Source organism: Panicum virgatum, chromosome 5K (assembly GCF_016808335.1).
Source record: "Panicum virgatum strain AP13 chromosome 5K, P.virgatum_v5, whole genome shotgun sequence".
Classification (NCBI taxonomy): Eukaryota; Viridiplantae; Streptophyta; class Magnoliopsida; order Poales; family Poaceae; genus Panicum; species Panicum virgatum.
Window position 1 is genome coordinate 9,085,046 of NC_053140.1, and position 8,404 is coordinate 9,093,449.

At 56.0% G+C, this 8,404-nt stretch overlaps 1 protein-coding gene across 1 annotated transcript; it reads left to right on the top strand.

Annotated features, from left to right (window-relative positions):
- The first annotated feature begins 2,602 nt into the window (after nt 1-2,602).
- On the top strand, nt 2,603-3,858 carry LOC120709656 (E3 ubiquitin-protein ligase SINA-like 7). The gene is made up of 2 exons (XM_039995330.1): nt 2,603-2,881; nt 3,019-3,858. Exons 1-2 carry the CDS (start codon nt 2,603-2,605, stop codon nt 3,775-3,777), a joined length of 1,038 nt encoding a protein of 345 aa, XP_039851264.1. The 3' UTR covers nt 3,778-3,858.
- The last annotated feature ends 4,546 nt before the right edge of the window (nt 3,859-8,404 follow it).

The window sequence follows — 8,404 nt, forward strand, 5'->3', positions numbered from 1 at the left end:
GAACTTGTGAAGTACTTACTCATTGCCAGGAGCCTGCCCTTCAGCATTGTCCTTGATGCCAAACTTTAACTCCAAATCTCGCGTCAACTTCTCGACATCATGCTGCGCCCTTGCATCAGCAGCTTCCCAGTCCTTGACACAGGTCAAGTACTCCACATTATGAGGCGCCAAGCGTCGTCGACGCTCCTCAATCACCCTGCCAGTGAGACTAAAGCAAGATTACGATGCTCAAGAAAGTATTTTTCCAAATCTCTAATAGTGGTCTGTCTAGAGACTCTAGAAAAACAAGGATTGTGAGCACGCTGAATGTACTCCTCAAATGTTTCTTCATAACCAAAACCAAGAGGCAAATCAAGTCTAGAAATCAACTGGCACAGGTCTCTCCAAGCAACATCGGGTTTGTATTTCCAACCAGTGACTGAACCATCACCATTGAACTGGATGCGGGACTGCACTAAAGCAGCATGCTTAGCTTTCTTGACGCATTGCGCCTGGTGACGGAGCAGATGTCCAGTACCAGAAGCAGATCGAGCAGACAGAACATGATTACAGTGGCGGCACTTGGCAGCGATTCGTACCTGCTTGCCAGAGGGCAAGGTCTAAAAGATCGGCTCGAAGTCGTTCCAGACACCAGACCTGGCATGCTTCAGCACGATGTTATTGGCAGTAGAAGCAGTAGGCGTCGAGACCGGCGTCTGAGTCGCCGACGCGCCGACGCCATCACCTCCAGCACCAGCGCCGGCATCATCAGGGGCATCGACATTGATCGGAGCAACACTGCTACCGAACAATGCCTCAGCGCCGGCAGTCAGGTCGTCGTCGTCGTCCGCGGGCAGGCCACACGCCCTGAGGTCATCGTTGACGGTGTACTCCTCCATGTCGTCCGTCACGACGACCTCAGGGTGCAGCCCACCTTCGCATCAACCCTCGGCGGCTCCGTTCCTCAACGGCCGGCGGCCCCGAGTGCACGAGACCTGCACAAGAGACAAGACGGAGATGAAAGATGAGGGTTAGGGGTAGGGAAAAGAATGGAGATGGAAGACGAGGGTTAGGGTTACGAGACCTGCGCAGCCGGAGCCCGGAGCCGTAGAGAGAAGAGACAACGACGGCGAGACGGCAAAGACTACTGCGAACTCCGGCCATGGAGTGAGCCAGCGAGGTGCGTAGGAGGCTAGGAGCGCGAGATCTGCTCACCTAAGCGACGGAACCGGAGATCTACTCACAGGAGACGGAAGGGAAGACGACAAGCCGGCGGCGGAAGCGGGTGCGGCCGTGCGGGTCGCCGCTCACCAGCCGGAATGGAATGGGGGCTAGGGTTACGGGCGGGGAGTGGAGCAGAGCGGCGGCGGGATCCAGGCGACGGGGCGGCGCGAGGCGAGGCCGCGACCCGAGAGGGAATGGAATGGGGGCTAGAGTTACGGGCGGGGGGAGCCGCGGGCGGGTGAGTAATATACTCTTGCCCTGGTGCCCCCTCCCCTGGCCAGCTGGGCTGGGCCGGCCGGCCGCCGGCTGGAGTCACCGGGCCACTACCGGGCCGGCCTTGGAACTCCGTGTCGGGCCGTGCCGGCCCACGGGCGGGGGGGGGGGGGGGGGGGGGGAGCCGGCCCAGGCACGGGCACGGGACACGGGCCGTGCCAGCCGGGGCACGAAATGGACCGGGCCGGGCCGGGTTTGGGCCGGGCCAAAAAAACGGGCTTCCGGGCGGGCCACCGGGTCACGGGTTGCATGGCCAACTATACTCAAGGCCAACACCCTCTTCAGACGTGCACACATCCTATCTCTCACAGCTTTCATCACGAGCTCTAGTCGGGGGAAAAAGATTCATTTTGTTTTTTAAGTTTTTCTTTGTCATTTTAAAGTTTTTTGAACATATTTTTTAGCTTTTTCACACTTATGGATGTGCGTGTACGGATTTTGTAGCCATCCAGCTCTTGCTTGCTAGTTCCATGACCATGATGCATTGCACAAATATCCCTTCCTTTTCGTGTCAACGAGTCACTGAATTCGGACGGAGTAGTAACACACAAGTGCAAGTAAAACGTACATTAGGATACGAGAGATTTAGTAATCATCTTGATTTAATTGACAAGTACTCCAAATCTTTTTGAATGTTCAGTGGGTGTTAACTTTAGGTGGTTCAGTCGTGCTCGTTTACCTGAGCTGTAGTAAACCCCAGACCTTTTCCGTTTTTTTTTTTCTATTTCTCTTTTTTTGATTTTTTTCTGGCTGTGTTTAGTTCTAAAATTTTTCTCTCCAAATTTCACTATTCACCTATTATATTAAATTTTTTCTTATATATGGAGTATTAAATATTGGTAAATAAAAAAACTAATTGCATAATTTTGATGTACGTGACGAGATGAATTTTTTGAGTCTAGTTAGGTCATGATAGGACAACAATTATCACAAACAAACAAAAAATATTACAATATACTACAGTGTCTGATGTGTCCGATGTGACACTTTTTAACATCACTTTACGAATCTAAGCACAGCCTCTATTTCTACTCCCCCAGACCCCAGTTCACTCTGAAAGCTATCCAAAGCTACTCACCAACCCAGTTCATCCCTGTTTCTTTGTCCATTCAACATGCAGATGGAGATGGCCGAGGAGCAGCCCAAGCGTCTCTCGCAGTCGCCGACCGGCGAAAGCAGCAAGAAGTCCGCTCCCAACTGCCTGCTCTCCGGCGCCGGGGTGAAGGAAGAACCGGGGGAGGGAGAGGTAGCCCTCGGCGGCGGAGGATCGCGCGCAGGAGCTGCGGCGGCCGAGCAGGCCGGTCCAGCCGTGGAGCGGCCGCGGATCGACATCAGCATCGAGGCGCAGCTGCTCCACTGTGCCGTCGCCGAGTGCAACCGCCCCCTCAAGCCTCCCATCTTCAAGGTGATTCCGCAACCCACCCGATCTGGATTCCCGACGCGAAGAAATTTGTCTTGTTTGGGGTTTTGCTGCGCCCATGGCGAGAACAAAGATTGATTCTTTCACACCTTGTCCGTGTGTTCCCTCGTTTCTGGTCGCAGTGCGAGGCCGGCCACCTCCTGTGCGGCGCCTGCCGCGGCGACCGCGGCGACGAGGGCCTCTGCCGCAGGTGCGGCGGCGGCGCCGCCTTCACCCACTGCGGCCCGGAGCTGGACCTATTCGTCGGCGACGCCAGGGTGCCGTGCCCCTTCAAGGCGTACGGCTGCGACCTCTCCGTCGTGTACCACGCCACGGCGGTGCACCAGGATGCGTGCGCCTACGCGCCCTGCCACTGCTCGGTGCCCGGGTGCCCCTTCACGGCGTCCCCGCCGCGGCTCCGCGACCACCTCGCCTATGACCACGCCTGGCCGCTCGACCGGCTCCCGGGCTACGGCAAGCCCCTGCAGCTCCGCGTGCCCGCCGCGGCGGGGCCGCACCGCCTCCTGGTCGTGGAGGGCGACGAGCGCCGCCTGTTCGCGCTGTCCGTGCGCCCGCGCGGCGCGGCCAGCCTCGCCGTGTCGGTTTCGTGCGTCCGGACGGCCGCCGCCGCCGGGGCCGGCCCGCGGTTCACGTGCATGCTCTGGGCGCAGGCGCCGGGCGCGCTCGCCGGCGGCAAGGGGCGGCGCCTGATGATGGAGGCGGACGTCGCGAGCTGCGCGGTGCCCGGCGGGACAGCCGCCGAGGAGGGGATGGCGCTGTACGTGCCGCCGCCGATGCTGCGCGGGCCGGCCATGGAGATGCACCTCAGGGTCCGCATCGACGTCGTCGATCCGGCTCCGACCTCGCCTCGCTCTGCTGACGCATCATCTCGCAATGTTTAATGTATCAGCCCCGTTCTTGGCCTGATTTGATGCAATGGGTGCAAGGTTTTTTAATTCGTCGTCTTAGTTTAGTTGGAAGGAAGGTTTGCAATGGGTGCAAGGTTGTTCAATACATTTGTGATTTGTCTACTTTAGTTGGAAGGAAGGTTTGCAATGGCTCCCAATGGTGTGTGCAAATGCTAACAGCTCCAGCATCGCAGTGATTGGATCTTAAACGATCAAAATTTGGAATAAAAGTTGTGTGAACAATATGCTGGTGACGTTTGCAATTCCATCCAACAAGAACTGCCATTTCTGTTGTTTCAGCACAGCTGCCTGTGCGTGCCAGCCGTGCATGTTTGAGCAATTTCATCCTTGGGGTTGTTGATCATTCTCCTGGGATTTGCGCTGGGCAACAGGTAAATCAGCTTTTGACCCGCAAGATTGTGAATTTGTGTTGCCACCAATTTTGCCATTTGAAGCCTAAAAAACATAAAATGGTACATGAAATCATTCAAGATTTACTGTATTTAAAAATTGTCCACGTCTCGCTTTTCAAATTTTTTAAAAAATCCACCTCTGCAAACAAGACACCAGACGTTTTCGTGGGAGAGGAAAAGTTTTGAGGTCTACAGTAGAATCATCTCGCAACTATGGTGCTGCAAAAATCAGATGACCAAAGCCGGCTGGTTCAGGATCAATGCTCCAACCTGTTAGGCTACACGGAGAGAGGTAGTGATACTACAGCCTGTTTGGCAGGGCTTCACGAGCAGCTCTGGCCGGAGCCCTGCCAAACGCCCATTTTTACTGCGGCTCCAGACCAGAAGTCATATTTAGAGTTAGTTGTGGCTTCCATATGGGAGGCGGAGCCACCAAAACGTGGCTTCAAGCGGCTCCGCCCCCCTCCGTCCCAGAATGCCGGGAGCGAGTGCGGAGGCGAGGCCCGAGCGGCCAGCGTCGGTGGAGGGAGCGCGCGCTCGAGGAGGCCGGCGGCGGCGGAGGTAGCACGCGGCCGAGAAGGGCGGCGGCGTGGAGAAGGGCGGCGGTGGTGGCAGGGCGCGGCGGAGGCGGGGATCGAGCGACCAGCAGCGGCGGGGCCGCAGCGGACAGGCGGAGCCAGCCGCCGGGGCCGGGAAGAATTGGCGTGTGACCACGGCGTCCGCGGACGAGTCGTCGTCGGCGTCGTCGGGTATGGCGACGCGCGCGGCCGCGGACGAGGGAGTCGTCGGCGGACGGGGACGACGGCGTGGCCTCGACGGCCGGCGAGTCATTAAGATCCCATATGGCTGCTACTAGCTAGGTGGTGGTGTCCACGTGCGTGTGGTGCCCCGAGGTGGCTCTCCCTCGACTCGATCTCCTCCTTGTCTCGCACGCGGAGTGGTGGATGTCTGGATGAATAAGAGACGCGGGCCGCTGCCGCCACCGGGAGGAGAGGAGAAGGAGGTGGCGGGGCTGGGCGACGAGCGCCGCGAGGAGATGGGGACGCGGGGGTGCGGTGAATGGATAAGAGCCGAGGAGGGGAAAAAAAGAAAAGAGGAAGAAAAAGAAAAGGAGAGGAGAAAAAAAGGAAAAGAAAGAAAAAAAATAAGGACAATTTAGATATTTTACAACCTCAATATAATGGTGAAGCTATTTTGTCAAACATTTTCGAAAACAGTTCCACCTCCTCAGAGAAGCCGCTCCACCGAAAAAGCCAGATCCAGAACTGTTTTCAGAGAAGGCTGAGCCCTGTCAAACCCTATGTACATCGCTGGTCTGAAAAAAGGGCAGCACTGCGGCAAGCTTGCCAGCGTACTCGTTTTGGTGAAAGTTCACGGCGTACCTCCACCACGATATGGAGCGTTTCTACCTTTCTTACGCGTCTTATTATCTTGATTAGTTACTGCAAAATGAAATGAACTTTCTATAGTCAAAAGAGCTAGCATTGGCTTTCTATGATTATCTTTTAAATGAGGTCTGTACTTGCAATTAATATACTCCAACAGTTCAGAACCTACTTTCAAGAGTTTATGTATTCTCATCTTGTTCAAGTTTACTATTACTTCAAACTTCATACCTAATTGTGGATATTTGTTGCCCACAAGTCCGTTTATTCCCATCAATATTCACAATAAATATCAATTGTATGACATTCATGTTTAACTCCCCAAAAAGTTGCCCAATATGAAATATTGCATTGTGTGCATTGACTTTATTTAAAAAAAATAAAGAATGGCTTACAATTCATCTTTTAAATTTTTTTGAACAATTAAAGGCTGAAAAAACCACAGTACCGATGCCCTCCATGTATTGAACTTAATTAACCTTGACTGTCAAAATGGGTCAGTCCCCTTTGAAGAAAGCCTTTGCCGTCAAAAGGACACAATCATGTTGATGTTAAAATGATTTAGTATCATTTCTTGAAAACCCTTTCTTGAATTATTTAGTATTCAAGTAACAGGGAATTGAAATCTTACTCTTTTTTTCCTACTGTTTCTTTCTTAAAAAAATTGAGTTCATCAGACAATCACAATTTTGGGTGCAAAAAAAGTTTATTTTCAGCACAAAAAGCAGAATAAAAGTTTTTTTTACCAGACATGTCACTAAATGCCAAAATCGTCGAACCACCTCTTTCCTCTCCGGTGGTACGAAGGTGGTACGACGGAGCATCCAAAGAAAACCCTCTTCTTTAGGCATCCGGTCAGTTGGAGGTAAAACCATGGAGGCAGGAGATGATAGCCCGACCAGCGAGCTGCTCGCGCCGCCGCCGCCGCCGCCGGAGAGGATCAAGCGCAGGGGCAAGAGGGCAAGGGACGGGCCGCTGCTGTTCGGCACCCAATTGATCGAGCCCGAAGGGAAAGACGACGAACTGGTGGTTGATGCCGCACCACAAGGAGCAGAAGCAATTGTCCCGTCGGAGTCCCCGGGGAAGCAGCCGCCGGCGGCCGTTCGGGTGGACAAGGCCAAGCTCTACTGCTCGTTGTGCGCCTGCTCGCTAACGCCTCCCATCTACCAGGTCGGGCTCATGATCTCTGCGTGCAAGCTTCGCTTCCCCCCATCTCCGCAATCTGCACGCATAATTTCGATTCCTGATGATTCATGGTCGCCATCTCCTGTTGGCTCGCAGTGCACGGCGGGGCACCTGGCGTGCTGCAGCTGCCGCGTGAAGCTCCCGGGCCGCCGCTGCCGGACCTGCCGCACCGCCGGCGCCGTCTCCGCCTAGCAGGCGTGCGTTAAGAGTGGGAGTTTGATTAGACACACAGAACTTCACAATTGACGATCGTCGACCCATTCGAGGGCGCGGCATGAGCCGCAGTGTGCGAGGAGCCCCCGAGCCCCGGCCTACGTAAAGGCGTTCAGGGAAACCTCGACTTTGGTTACGGCCGTCGTCGCCCTTTCGCAGGGAGGAGGGGTGAAGCGCACCATGCTACCCATACCCGGGCCGCGAGCTATGGCTGCTTCGGTGAGCTGTTATCGGGTGGTTCAAGTGGACGTCCGTGCCCCGTTCGATAAGGGTCGGCTCGTGGTCCGTGGACACATCACATAAAGCGCTCGCGAAGGTTCGCTAGACAGGGCTCGGACACGTTCGATAGGGTCCGAGGGCTCGATGCTCTCCCTCGATGGGACCCCCCTGCTAGGCACCCTCGACTGGCCTTAAATACTACGTAGGACGTCTCGAACTCCGCGTTCGAGGGTAACTTGTACGGCACGTCCATGCAGTCCCTGACTCTGGCGATCTGGGGTGCCTGTCGAACCCTCGACGGGCCAGACTTCGAACCCCTGATCAGTAAGGCCTCGGAATAAGGTTCCCTCGAGGGTGAAGTGCCCCCGAAGGGAATATTCCGTCACGGTTCGCAAATGGCGCGGAGTCGCCGGTCGTGTGTGCGGGTCTTAAGCTGGTCGTGGGCGACGTGGCCCAATTCGTGCGGTGCGGTGCGGTGCGGGCGCGCCTTTTCAGGCGGCTACCTCGGGTAGACGAAGCGGCGTGGGCGGCGGCTGACGGATGGAACAGCGCAACAGTCGCGCCGCGCCCGTGGATTACCGCGCCGTAATTATTGCCGAGTGCGCGCGTGGGAGACTCCGCGGTCGTGGGACCCATCCGTCAGCGACGACAAAATCTACCGCATTGAATGTGGCGGATTCGGGCCGTGGCGGCGTATCCGAGCGCCGTAGTGAAATAAAAGCGAGAGAGGGGGGACTGTTTGGGCTCACCTGCCATTTGCCTTCATCTCCCTTGCCTTCTTCACCTCCCCTGCATCCTGAGCCCACAGCCAAGAGCGAGAGCGTACCTTTGGCGCCACAAAGCTCGTCTTCCCACACCTCCCCGTAGTTCAAAGCCATGTCGGATATCCGGGAGCCGGTGCCGTGGGGGAAGTCCACCGCCACGGAGGCGGTTCTGGAGCAGATGGCGGCCGACCGGCTGCTACCAATGAACATCAGCCCGGAGCGGCCGGCGTGGATTGCAACGCGGCCGGAGGAGACCGAGCCAAACCTCCCCGAGGGCTACGTCGTGAGCCTCGTGCGTCTGCACGAGCGGGGATTCGGCGTCCCCGTCAGCAGGTTCATGCGGGCGTTGTGCGAGCACTATGGAGCAGAGCTGCACAACTTTGGCCCCAATTCTATCTCGCAGGCGGTGGTCTTCGTCGCCGTCTACGAGGAATACTTGGGG